The 14,519-nt window shown below is 48.1% G+C and overlaps 1 protein-coding gene across 1 annotated transcript; it reads right to left on the reverse strand.

The window, feature by feature from the left end:
- Positions 1 to 3,388: 3,388 nt before the first annotated feature.
- Positions 3,389 to 14,092, reverse strand: LOC117469027 (extracellular calcium-sensing receptor-like). The gene is given in 11 exon segments (XM_034113421.1): positions 3,389 to 3,458; positions 3,460 to 4,020; positions 4,333 to 4,600; positions 10,003 to 10,128; positions 10,231 to 10,462; positions 10,811 to 11,031; positions 11,146 to 11,374; positions 11,539 to 11,808; positions 13,174 to 13,260; positions 13,492 to 13,786; positions 13,878 to 14,092. Coding segments are annotated over 11 exon segments (2,574 nt in total).
- Between the last annotated feature and the right edge of the window lie 427 nt (positions 14,093 to 14,519).

Genomic DNA, 14,519 nt, shown 5'->3' on the forward strand with positions numbered 1-14,519 from the left:
GTTCTGGGAATGTCATTTTCGAGCCTGAGACCTGAAAAACAGGCTCAGAGTGGAACAGGTTAAAGGGTTAACCCACACAAGGCTCCTGGACCTGATGGCATCCCTGGCCGTGTTCTCAGGGTGTGTGCAGTTCAGCTGGCAGAGGTGTTCACAGACATCTTCAACAGGTCCCTGCTGCAGTCTGTAGTCCCCACATGTCTTAAACACTCCACCATCATTCCTGTCCCCAAAAAGACAATCATCACCTGCCCCAACGACTACCGCCCAGTAGCACTCACCTCCATCATAATGAAGTGCTTTGAGCGGTTAGTCAAATTATTCATCACCTCCTCCCTCCCTGAATCTCTGGACCCCCTGCAGTTTGCCTACAGAGCAAACAGGTCCACAGACGACGCCATAGCCCTCACCCTCCACACTGCCCTCTCACACCTGGACCCGAAGAACAGGAACACATATGTGAGAATGCTGTTCATTGACTACAGTTCAGCATTCAACACCATTGTGCCCTCCAAGCTGGCCATCAAGCTCAGAGACCTCGGGCTCAACAGCGCCCTCTGCGACTGGATCCTGAACTTCCTGACGGGCAGACCCCAGGCAGTGCGGGTGGGAAACATCACATCCTCCACCCTGATTCTTAACACCGGTGCCCCTCAAGGCTGCGTGCTCAGCCCTCTCCTCTACTCCCTGTTCACCCACGACTGCGTGGCCACACACAGCTCCAACACCATCGTGAAGTTTGCTGATGACACGACCGTCATCGGCCAGATCACAGACGATGACGAGACGGCATACAGAGAGGAGGTCGAAAACCTGACATCTTGGTGCCAGGAGAACAACCTCCATCTCAACATCAGCAAAACAAAGGAGCTGATTGTGGATTACAGGAAGCAGCAGGGAGAGGGACACGCCCCCATCGCCATCAATGGGACTACGGTGGAGAGAGTCAAAAGCTTCAGGTTCCTTGGGGTCCACATCACTGAGGACCTGACATGGTCTCTTCACACCACCACCATCACCAAGAAAGCTCGACAGCGGCTCTTCTTCCTCCGCAGGCTGAGGAGGTTCAAAATGGATTCCAGGATACTCTGCAACTTCTACAGGTGCACGATAGAGAGTATCCTCACTGGCAGCATGACGGCCTGGTACGGCAGCTGCACCGACCTCGATCGTAAGGCTTTACAGAGGGTGGTGAAAACTGCACAGCACATCACCAGGACGGAGCTGCCATCCATGGAGGACCTTTACTCCCAGCGGCTCAGGAAGAAATCACTACGGATTATCAAAGACCCCCATCACCCCAGCCACAAACTGTTCTTTCTGTTGCCGTCTGGCAGACGTTACCGCAGCATCCGGGCAAGGACAAGAAGATTCGGAGACAGTTTCTTCCCGCGGGCAGTGAGACTGTTAAAAAATTGAACTGTTGAAACAACTTCAAACATTCAACTGCTACTCAGTAGTATGTATCTAATACCTAATATATATATCATTCCAATAACTTGTATATAGACTCATACTGCACTATTCCACATCATAACTTTATTTCATTTTTATAACTATTATTATTTTTGTATTGCTCTTGCTCTTATTGTTATTATGTTATGTTATTATGTTGCATTGTTGGAGAAGCCTGTGACATAAGATTTTCAACTGCATAATTACTCTGTAGCTATGTCAGATTGACAATAAAGAACCTTGAACCTTGCTTAGCTGTTTTGCGCCCTAGCCTGGTTTTTATGCCAAAAATTATCACAGTCTCTTTTTTAGATCAAGAGTGATAACTTTGGATGTTTTTTTTTCTCCTCCTCACACATCAGAGGAGGAAGCCACATCTCATCTCCTCCGTCCCGTGCGCGCACTGTCATGCTATACGGCATGCGCGGCTGTGTTGCGCAGTTCCCAGCGTCTGTTTGTGCATTACAGAGAGCGCTCAATGGGGCAGCCTCTGTCTGCACAACGCCTGTCACACTGGCTGTGTGAGGCTGTATCACAGGCGTATGTCTCCTCTGGGGTGGATCCCCCGGAGAACATCAAGCGCACGGCACCAGAGGAATTGTATCAACCTCTACGGCGTTGCACGGAGGACTGACAGTGGAAGACATTTGCACTGCTGGATCTTGGTCTTCCCCCTGTTCTTTTATTCGTTTTTATTTGAGGGATGTCTCCCATTCCTCTCTGACACACTCAGTACTGAATGTCCTGTCAGAGTGAGTAATGTCGGGGACACAACTGTGTGCCCTCTCTCCTGCCTATCGGCACTCAGAGAGCTGCCCTGTTTCCTCTCTTTTTTCGTTGTAACAAGTGGGACTTTGGTCTCTACTTTTTATAACGACAAGTATTCACCTTCATTCCCTCATGGAGAATATTCATTTTAAATGCATTTCCAGGGACTGTGATGCTCCATTACGCATGGCGCAATGGACATGGGTTATTAAATTGAGTAGGTATGTTTTTGTGCTCCTGGTAACGGACGGACCAGTGGGGCGTGGACTACATCCTGCTTCGCCCTTAACCCAATAGCGATAGCCGTAGAGGGCGAAGCCTTATACGAAATAGAACTGGGGTTACGTATTGTAACCCAGCTTCTATGAGTATAGGCGCAGCCCTCTAAGGTTCGGGCCCCACTGGCCCCGTGAATAGCTGAAGAAAAGCTGTTGGCGTGGGAGCAGATGGTCGGGCCTACTTCCTATTTATACGGAAGTGAGGCCGTAGGTGGGGCCCACGTCATAGGTGGGCGTGGATTAAGTCTGTCAGTGCTGCACACGTGCAGTGGGATTACCCAATAGCGATAGCCTTAGAGGGCTGCGCCTATACTCATAGAAGCTGGGTTACAATACGTAACCCCAGATCCTGGTGTGTGAGGTGCTCCGCGGATTGGTCCATTTGGGCCAATCCGGTCATTTGTTGTTGATTTGGGTATTCACACGTCACAGTACCCAGAAAGCAAACAATGGAAAATGATAAATCTCCAACGAGGCGTTTTGGGGCAGCATAGACTGTGTTAGAGTTTTACTCGCTACAGGGTGTACTTTGAGGGTTTTTTACTCTGCAGACCGTTCACATGCATATAAACCTTCATAACACACAAAGGGACGGGTAATAACCGGAAAAGCATGATATGGGCCCTTTAAGCTTATGTAAAACTACCAAGGTGACGATGTTCAGGAACTTAACTTTTCACATGTGAATGTGTGGCTTGTAAGTACACAAATGTGGCTGTGAATGCCATTGGTTATTGACCTGTTTGGTTTTTGACCCGTTGTGTTGTCAAACCTTCCCATTGGCCTCAAATACCACCTCATTGTGTTCTATTTGGACAAAGGAAATTAAACATTAAAAAAAAATGTTTTTGTTATAGGCCTCAGACCATTTTATCTATTTATTGTTTGTGCTACATTTCCATCTTGGTTAATCCACGACCCATGATAGCTTTCTTTGTGTTCCTCTCTGTTCTCAGCAGCAAACAGTGCCATCAAGAGGCCAAAACTAGAAGCCAGGATGGCAAATACTTCTACTGCATCTGCATATTTGCCTGGGGAGTTTATGTAAGCAGGATCAAAGGCCACCCACACAGCACAGAAGATCAACATGCTAAAAGTGATGAGTTTGGCCTCATTGAAGCTATCTGGAAGATTCCTAGCCATAAATGCTAACAGGAAACTAAGTATAGCCAGTAAGCCAATATAACCCATTAACACTGCAAATCCAGCTGTGGACCCGACTACACACTCATACACTATTTTGTCATTGTAGTATTGAGTGTTTTTTTGAGGCAGTGGTGAGGAAGAGACAAGCCAAGCAGTACAAATCACTGCCTGAATGGATGTAAGAAGCAAAACTGTCCCTCTCTGCTGTCCAGCACCAAACCACTTCAGGCTAGCTCCACCTCCTGTCTTGGAGGCCTTGAACACAGCCAGAACCACCATGGTTTTAACAAGAATACAAGAGATACAAAGTACAAAGCTTATCCCAAATGCTGCATGTCTCAATTGACATGTCCAAAGTCTGGGATGGCCGATAAATCAAATCAAATCAAATCAAATCAGGTTTTATTTATAAAGCACATTTAAAAGCGATTTTTGGTCGAGCCAAAGTGCTGTACATGTAATAAAAAAAACACATTACTACAAAACACAATAAACGACAATAAATTACAACAGATATAACTTAAAAAAACAAAATAAGAATAAAACACACGGAAAAGTCAGGAGTCATGCTCCGCTCTAATTAGAAAGCCAGAGAGAAGAAGTGTGTTTTTAATGTGGATTTAAAAACCCCTACGGTCTGGGCCGACCTCACATGGAGGGGCAAAGTGTTCCAGAGCCTAGGATAAACAGCAGTGAACACAGGAAACATAGCTTAAGTGATGCTAAGAGCAGGAAACTCAGTTCTGAATTGTTGGCGCGTACCATGGGTGTGCTACGGTGATGGATAAATATTCCTAGGACAACAGCACAGATACACGTGCCGAGTAAAGAGGCGGTTGTCAAGCAGATACCAAGAGGCTCTTGATAAGAGAGGAACTCCGTTTTTTTAGAAAGACAGTGGTCACGCTGGGGGCTGGACCAGAAGTCCTCTGGACAAATGCTGCACTCCATGGAGTCTGTTAAAATAAGGGAAAAGAGAACACTGAAGTTAAGTTGAATGGGCCACTAATGCCCAAAACGTTATATCTCTCACAGGCTCCGCCCTCTGCTGGACTCTATGGGTACTACCTTATCCCGCGTGCATTCTCCCACTGAGACTTCTATAGACGTAGCCGGCCCAGGGCGGGCCTACCTGAATGCGCGCGCATCACACCATATAAAAGGAGGCCTCGCCTCCTGACTATCATCCTTTTTTTCTTCAGCAGCGGAAGTGATTCCACGAGCTTCGAGACGATTGAGAAAAAGAGAGTAAAGTATAGGAACTACCCGAAATGCCCGAATCTAATTACCCTTCTGCTTCACGTCCTTGGGGCCTGACCACGCGGTGGGTAATATGGGCCCGACGCTGACATGCCCAGACTGCCAGATGATCCCGCGGCTCACACGAGAGCATCGTGGGCAGCACTTCCTGGCGAGGGCTACCCCGCAGGAGGAGTCGGTGGATCTGGAGCTCGACGTCGTGGACGTAGGCGATTCGGGGAGCGAGGTGACGTCTCCCGGTTCTTCCGATGGGGAACGAGGAGGACGCCTCGCTGACCGGAGGTCCAACTCTCAGGTCTGCGCGGATTGATTTCCCGGCGGTGATGACTCTGGCGGCGGAGCGTGTAGGCTTACCGCTCCCCCCACCGCTGCCACCGAGGCCTGTAAACCTCCTGAGATTTACGGCCCGGTGCGTCCGGCGCAGCCGACCTCGTTTCGCCCCGGCTGCCAGAGGTATTGCGGTGTGTGGAGGCGACATGGCAGCAGCCATTTAAAACGAAGGCCCCGATAGCCGCCATGTGGTGGATCGCTCGGACACGACATGTCCAGGTGTGCCCCCCCCCTCGATGAGAGTCTGGCGGCCCATCGGCTTCCGCGGCTGGTTGGGCGGAGGGTAAACATCCTCTGCCCCGCTGCCCCGGGACCGAGACACCTGGAATATCTGGATAAGTTGTTCAAGCTCGGTACGCAGATGGCGGCTGCGGCCGATAATCTTGGCGTGTTGGCGTCTTCCTGATCACCCTCAGGCAGACGCCCCCGCCCTCCCGTCTCAGGACGAGAGAGATTATTCGGACCACGCTGTTAGTCAGATGAGTAATCTGATTTATGGCGTGGCCACCGCAGCAGGGCGGATGATTTCCCTGGCCACAGTGGCGTCTCGTCACGTGTGGCCAGGGCTCACGGCCCTATCTAAGAAGGACCGAGAAGATCTCCTCGGAGCCCCCGTGTCCACGGAGGGGCTCTTTGGGTCGGTCTCCTCGGTCACCCAGCGCTTCAGCCGCCTAGAGGAGGAGAGAGTCCAGTTTAGCCGCATGCTATCGCTGGCTCCTCCTCAGGCCCTGCTACGTGCCCCCTCGCGTTGCCATGCAGGGGAGGGAGCGTAGTACGACAGTGAAGCGGAGGGAGAGGCGCCGGCACGGGGGTCCCGTAGCTGCAGCGCCCTCCACCTCTACGGCCCACCCCGTGGCACCGGCATACCGGCAATCACGGGGAAGGGCTGCCCGACCGAGGCAGGCTCCGCAACAGCAGAGCACCCGGGTGGGGAGCTCCATCTTCGCGGAGTTATCTGCCTATTTAATGCCCAGATCTCTGTCAAAACTTTTAAAATAAAGATGATGTTGATCTGTATCCAAGTCTGAGTGTCCTTTGTTTCCACAATACACTTGCACATGTTGATGACTGTACAAATTCCCCACTTGCCGCCCCAGCTATAGCTCCCGTTAGGGAGGAGGCTAGTGGGAGTGCGCAGATGAGAGTGATAAACCGCAGGCAGCACTGTTATAGTACGGTGCGGGTACAGGGACATTATGGCCGACGTTTTTCTGTTAGAAAACATTCTATGCCTGAAGCTAAGACTCCAAATAATGCTGTTTACTATAGTGATAGGGGCTGCATTATAGCAACGCCCGCACTTGTAAAGAGGTGCGTGGCGGTGCGTTCAGGGGCCTTAGTAAAACACACTACGCCTGTAAGAACTCCGGTTAATGCTGTTTTCCATAGTGAGGAAAATAGCATTATGACGACACGCGGCCCCCCCCCGAGAGCGGGCCGCGGTGCGTTCATGGACAGAAGAAGCTCAGATTAATGCCTCTTTCTCTCTAAGAGGAAACAGCATTATGGCGGAGCGCGCGCTCTCATGGGAGCGTGCCGTGGTGCGTTCAGGGACCTCAGTGGAAAATCTGCCGTTTTTTTCTCTGAGTGGAAACTGCATTATAGAAAAACGGCCCTTTCTGTGTCAGCCCCCCATGGGTCAAACTTCCTTTTATGGAGGGTTTGACGGCGGAGTGGGCCACCAGAGAGTACCACAGCTTCATAGCTGCGGCCCCACAGCTGAGGGCTTGCCCATTAACACAATGTTATGGGGAATGGAAACTCAGCTGTGTACTGACAAGGTGGATGGACAGGACGCTGAAACGGGGCTATTCACTCCAGTTTTGCAGCATCCCACCTCCTTTTATGGGCATGCGAGAGGTAAATCTGTCTTCCCAGGAGGAGATGGGTTTCCTCTCAGCAGAGATTCAGGCTCTGGTGCAGAAACAGGCTGTGTCTGTTGTGCGTCCTCAGCACAGAGAGAAGGGTCTTTATTCCATGTATTTCCTGGTTCTCAAGAAAACAGGGGAATTCAGACCTATTCTAGATCTCCGGGGCCTGAATCGTCATATTTCCAGCAGGAAATTTCGCATGTTAACTGTGAAACAGTTACTAGGGCTTGTGCAGCCAGGCGATTGGTTCACCACCATCGACCTGAAAGACGCGTACTTTCATGTGGAAATTGTTCCAGAACACAGAAAGTATCTGCGTTTTGCCTTCCAGGGAATAGCCTACGAATACAACAGGCTGCCGTTCGGTTATTCCCTATCCCCACGCACATTCGGCAAATGTGTGGCCACAGCGCCTCAACCGCTGCACGCACACGGCATGAGAGTTTTCTTTTACATAGACGACCTCATAGTCATGGCTGGGTCCAGGGAACAGGCAATGTTTTGCACAGCACAGTTGATCACACACCTAACCAAATTAGGTTTTGCGATCGATTGGGAAAAAGGAGCACCCCCATACCTCGCCAACAGGCGTTGTATTTGGGTGTGGTGCTCGATGCAGACGCGCTGCGTGCCACCCTGTCAGAGAGCAGACGTGCGCCCCTTCTCAGGGCGGTGCACAGGCTGCGACAGGGGGCAACAGTGACAGCTTTAACTGTCATGCAGACTCTGGGTCTCATGGCGGCTGCTCACATGGTGGTCCCGCCGGTTACTACATATGCGCCGCCTGAAGAGGTGGTTGCGTTTGGAGGCACAAACGACGGCTGGTGACCATCCCTCCCCCCTCAGTGGGGGCAACCTCCGGTTTTGGGGGTCTCCGGACCACCTCCGGAGGGGGTCTCCACTGGGACGGGTGACCTCCTACATCACAGTGTTCACGGACGCGTCCGGAATAGGATGGGGAGGGACCTGCCTGAAGAGAGCTATAGGTGGGCGCTGGGCTCTGACAGAGTTTCGACACAGCAACCTCCTAGAGCTACGGGTAGTAGTGTTAGTCCTCCGGCATTTCATGCCCCTAATTCAGGGGAGACATGTAATGGTCAGGAGCGACAACAGCACCACAGTGGCTTATATCAACAGGCAGGGCGGAGTGCGCTCCGCCTCCTTGTTGACCACAGCGGAGGAGCTGTGGTTATGGGCCTCAGAGGTGCTGTTATCTCTGAGAGCCCTCCATGTCCCGGGACTGGAGAACAGAGGGGCCGACCTCAGGTCGAGGGGCGGGCCATGGCCAAGGAAGCTTCTATACGCCTTTCCACCGCTGCGTCTCATTCTCCCTCTAGAGTGAGGCGAGAACGTCTGGCAGTCATTCTGGTAGCACCGGATCGCGTCGGGGCACCGTGGTACTCAGAAATGACACAGATGAAGGTGGGCCAGCCCTGGGCGATCCCCCAGTTCTGGGGGGCGATGTCTCAAGGGGCAGGTGCAATCGGGGCGTTACACACTCTGGGCCGTCCTCTTCAGGCTTGGCTCCTGAGAGGGACAGGCTGAGACAGGGTGGATTGTCTGACAGCGTTATTCAGTCTATCCAGGCAGCTAGAGCAGAATCCACCACAGCCTGTTACAGGCCAAAGTGGCTGAGATTCCAGCATTGGTGTGAGGAGCGGGGAATAGAGCCCCTATCTTGTGAGTTGGGCTCTATTTTATCCTTCTTACACTTACTGGTGGACAGAGGGATGGCGCATTCCACGGTGAAAGTGTATGCAGCAGCCATCTCGTCCTGTCATGAGGGATTTTGGTGGCAGGTCAGCCTTTAATCAACCACTGATGTCGCGGTTTTTACAGGGGGTTAGGAGACTGCGCCCTGTAGTGCACGTCTCCACCCCGCAGTGGGACCTGCCCCTAGTGCTCGAGGCTCTGGCCTCGGGACCATTGAGCCTCTGGAGCTCTCTCCTCTGAAAGCATTGTCGTGGAAAACAGCTTTGCTTCTTGCCTTAACGTCAGCCAAAAGAGTGTCCGAGTTAACTGCTCTGTCGGTGCACCCGAGTTGTTTACTAGTTCGGGGTGGCCGGAGCAGCGCGACACTTAGACAGAACCCCTCCTTTGTGCCTCAAGACCTAAGGAGTGAGGCATGGGCGCTGGCGCTCTCCCTGTTATCCTTAGGGATTCAGGAAGGCAGGTGCGTAGCAAGCCCATACGGGGCCGAGGCGGCTCTCCCCACCCGTCTATGGGCGGGGGGGGCGGGTCCCCCGGCACTGTTTTTTGAGCACACTTTCTGCGAGGTAAGCGCAGCAGGGTGTGCTCTGTCAGCCGCAGCCCAGATTTCTCCTCGGTCGCAACCGGGTTAAGGGAGAGTGTGGGGCAGCAGCTGCTGACCAGAAAAGCCGGTCAGGAGCAGTAGGGTGGAATGGTGTTGGACGACAGTGCGCGTATACATCAGGGCTCCACCCACTGTACCCATAGAGTCCAGTAGAGGGCGGAGCCTGTGAGAGATATAATGGGGGGTTACGTATTGTAACCCTAGTTATATAAACACAGGCGGAGCCCTCTACTCAGGGCACTGTCTGTTCTATTCCGCTCGCTGGAGAGAGGTATAGGATGATAGTCAGGAGACGAGGCCTCCTTTTATACGGTGTGATGCGCGTGCATTCAGGTAGGCCCGCCCTGGGCCGGCTACGTCTATAGAAGTCTCAGTGGGAGAATGCACGCGGCATAAGGTAGTACCCATAGAGTCCAGTAGAGGGCTCCGCCTGTGTTTATATAACTAGGGTTACAATACGTAACCCCCCGTTATTGCTCGCTATGTATCTAGTGATGGACATATGCTTTTTTACACCTGGGCATCAAGAAAGACACAAATGTATAATCGCTGGTTTAGGATGTCGTTTTATAATGATACCAACCAGTTTCATTGCTGTACTTTCCCTCAGAACAAGCGACACAGTCATAACAGCAAACAGGCTGTCCCTTTTTTCTGGTCATGCGGCTACCTGGCGAACAGCTCTCACTGCACACGGACTGGGGTGGTTGTCAGGATTGTAAATGTTATAGAACAGTTATTCAACACTTTTTGATTGTGTTATTGTGTGTCATAAAGTACCAAGATAAAAAGAAAACACAATAAACAGGATTAACCTGTTTGAAGACAAAGCTCCAGAAGATGTTTTCTTCATCAAGTGTGAGTTCTTCACCTTTGGAGGCAGACTTCTTAACAACACCCACATTCTGAACATTTATTTTTCCATCAGGGAGCCACTGCCAGTTCATGATGTCATATATTGGTAAGGCATCACCATTCTCATCAAATGATACTTGATCCCCAAATGTTGTTGTAAAGTTGACCTTTTCCAAGTAATGTATAAGCTACACAGGGATACAATACAGACATACAATTTGAGAAGGTGAGACAAAACATTTACTGTTGTTGATTTTGCATAAGTATTGTGATGTTCTGTATGATATATTGTGGATTTATTTTTCAATTATTATAGTCAAAAATATCAACCACTGTTGCCATTAAATAATTAAGTTTGTCACAAGAAAAAAAGGGAATTTTATTTGTTCTTGTAACTTCTATGAAGATGTCGTCCTCTACTCAAAGACAATCAGGAGAGTATGTCTTCTTTTCCCCAAATCTATTTCATGAAGTAACTCAAGATGAAGCAGGAGATTAAAAAAACTAAACAGGTGTAGTGCAAACTGATATCACACCTGCCATGGCTCCAGTGTTAGCAAATCAGCACAGCTGTGCACACTGAAAGGCCCTCTCCCTGGCACACAGCGCAGCATATCATCAAGGGCATATGCCAGGGCATACACAGCCTTGTAGATATTGTATTCTGGCCTGAGGTTTGAAACATCCAAAAACTCAGTCTCCACACTTGCTAGATCTTCCTGCCCAGTGCATAGAGCTCCCCCAGCTTCCACCCAACCTGCTGGAGGTGGTGCAAATTTACACCAAAATGTGTATTCCCTAAACTGACTTACCTGAAATGTAATTAAAACAAAGAATTAACATAAATAGCAATTATAATAACGGAATTTACAGAAATGATTGTAAGGTAACACTCTTACCATTCTATTTCTATGATTATTGGACTTTTCTGGACTTGTTTTAAGTAGAAAATCCTTAAGCCCAGATATTTCTCCTCGACGGATGGCAATGCCCAGGGTGCCACCCAGGTACGGTATGAAGCGGGGGGTCTGGAGCCCAGTTGCTGTAGTCCAGGCTTTACTGGCCATCCACTGCAGGCCTGTCATATTCTGCCTCACCACCTGTAATTTGCTCTTATTTAATCTAATTTGTCAGACTGATGTATAAATAACATAATTTACTTACTAGGAATGAATACTTAAACTACTACACATTATATTTAAAACCGATATTTTAGATGGGTAGATTATAAATAGATAGGGATATAGATTGATACTGTAAATACCTCTTCCATTAGTTGAATCATGTGGATCTGATGTGCAAACACAATGACCACACGAGCGGTTGATTTCTTCATTAAATTGACAATCCTCTTAAATTCAGCTGGGTTGTCACCCCAGGGCAAAATCTCAGAGTAGGCCAGACAACTTCCAATAGACTCAGTTAAGTCAGATTGGAAGGATCGGGCAACATTGCGGCCATAATCATCATCACTGACCAGCAGACCGGCCCAAGTCCAGCCAAAGTGTTTCAGAATCTGAATCATAGCACGCACCTAAATGAAAATAGAGTACAAGGATACCTGTTCATGTCTCACAATAAAATAAGAGTCGATTTTACCACTACACTTATTTTCTATATCAACGTAGTTTCATTAACCTGTTCCACTCTGAGCCTGTTTTTCAGGTCTCAGGCTCGAAAATGACATTCCCAGAACAAATGACCATATCTTCCCTTCTAAAAGGGTTAAATTAATAATCTTTTTTCTCAAAGTAATGATAAACCTGTGAGTTGGATGTAGAAGTGTCAGAATCAATATAAATGTTTTTTATTTTAAAGAAAATTCAGATTTTACATAGTAAAAAACTGTAAATTATAGTGTCCGTCCAAAAATAATTTTTTACAGATAGTGAAAACTACCCTTGGATGATGGGTTAGTAGACTAAAAGCTTTAGGAATCCAAAGTACAACATATAATAAGTACCCTGTATCAAGATTGATGCAAAACAAGTGAAATTTGACCTTTTTAGAGAGATTTAGCCAAAAACTGGGCCATCTGGGGTCATTTGGGTGGATTTGACCTATCTCTGGCCCCCCTTGCTCGATTTGGTTGGTTGACATACCCTTGTGACCGTTAGAGCCAATAGAATCGAAGGGGGAGGACAACACCCACACAAGCTGTAAAGAAAAAATGTGGGCGCTTCGCGTGTGGAAAACGAAACCAAACTGGAGGAATGTCTCCTTCTGGAGTTTGGAAACTAAAACGCAGTTGTATTGCTTATGGATTATCAGAAATAATTTCAAAGAAGGCACAGACACATAGGATGAACCTATGGATTAACTGCAGCATCGTTTTTTTATCGTTTTAATGCCATTGAAGACCACTTTTGACCAAGGTAAGCCATATTTACGTGTTTAGCTTCTTAGCTCCACATGTGATGATGTACGCTTTCGTTGATAGCGTCGCGAATGTTTATCACTGAGTGTTGAGGTGGGCACCGGTAGATTTAGTGTCTCCAGGACACCAAAAACGAGTGGTTGGCTGTGCATCTAGGATAAGTAATAAGGGAGTTATGAGTGAGTTTAAGTGCCTTTGTAGGTCCCGTTTTTTCGATCGAGGCTAATTCAGAGGCTGAGTGCTAGCATTGTGGGTTTTTTTTGAAAAAAAAAATTAAAAAGATCAGTTAGCTGAGTTTCTTCCCGTTACATGGATACAACACATTCATAGTTTTATTCAATATTAAGATTCCTTAGACGTTGTTTCCTGCAAATGACGCGTTTATCCGCCCGGTACCGGGGGGAAGGTGTGAAACAGGTTAAGGACACACAACGCAAACACAGTACATTTACACAAAATTACAGCTCAGTAAACTCTGTGTAAAACATATGCATTGCATTTCTAGAACATAGTTTGTTTCACCTGGAAAGCATCACTTGGGATTGTTCTGAAGAAAGATGGAAACCTCCGCCTATCACTCAGGCAGGAACATGTGGCAAAGTAACTCACCTATAAATACATACAGTATTCACACAAGTGTGACTTTTAAAAAATTACTTCAATTCAGGGTAAATAAATAAATAATTTCAGCTTTTATAAATGAACTGTTTTAAAATATGCATTAAAAAGATAACTTCTACCAAATAAAGCCTGAGATTTAATGTAATATTTACCACCCTTTCACTTTAAAATGTGAAGTATATACACATTTTGTGCATCAAAAGAATAGCTCAAACTTACCATGGGCAATTTGAATAAACCTATCACATCAGATGTGGCGATAGAAAATGTTGAAAAGGAATCTCCCACAATCCCAAGGACTGGGGGGGTCCCTAAACAGGTCTCTTGAAGCAGAAACTGCTCCTCTCGACCGCTGGCTAGTGACACTGCAGCACTGAATCCAATTACAAGTGTGGCACAGTTGTCATAAAGACTGTATCCCAGAGACACATTATGTAGCAGGTTGGGGTTTTTGTTGTTCTCATCAATAGCATAGGCCATGGTCATGGCATGTCTAAACCCTGGAGGGTCAAAACTAACAAAAACATTTCTAGATTAACCACAGATTGAAAAATCAATATATAATGATCAGCAAATGTTGTCTACTTCATGTGTTTGAAACTTACCCTTGGCAGCTGAGCTGATTTGGCTCTGACGTGAACGTCGGCTCATGGAAGACAGAGGTGTCGTGGACGTTAAACAGACCACAGAGGATCACATCACCAGCCTTGTGCATCTCATTAAAATCAAACTGTTTCCTTAATTTACAGGAAGAGAAAAGAGAGGAAGACTCAGACAAGAACCAAATCAAGAAGAGAAATGTGTCTAGAAATGCCCCCATAATGGCCCTCCTTCCTGGCTTCATGCAATGTTACCTAATTGTATAAGTAGGGCTAAGTCATGTCCTTTGCTGGTTTTCGTCATAGTTTCACACCGCCCATCGGGGCACAGGCAGTAGTGTAAGGGCAGGGCATACAGATGGAGCATCTTATTTCAGACAGTTTGAAACGCGAGGGTCGTGATTGGTCCGTGATTGGTCCGTGATCGGCCCGTGATCGGTTCGTGATGAAGAGCCGGCCCCCAGTCTGACTTGATACCGACCCCGTGATAAATAAATGTAATTATTGTGAAGCCAGCTGCAATGGATCATTGATCCACCAGGGGGTGCAGTGGGGTTCCACACTGGAGCTCATGTGAAATCAACTTTGATACAGTAAACTGGATGGACAGTATGTCTGGAACTGTTTGTTTGTTTGTAGCCTTTATTT

Source organism: Trematomus bernacchii, unplaced genomic scaffold, assembly GCF_902827165.1.
Source record: "Trematomus bernacchii unplaced genomic scaffold, fTreBer1.1, whole genome shotgun sequence".
In the NCBI taxonomy this organism is placed as follows: domain Eukaryota; kingdom Metazoa; phylum Chordata; class Actinopteri; order Perciformes; family Nototheniidae; genus Trematomus; species Trematomus bernacchii.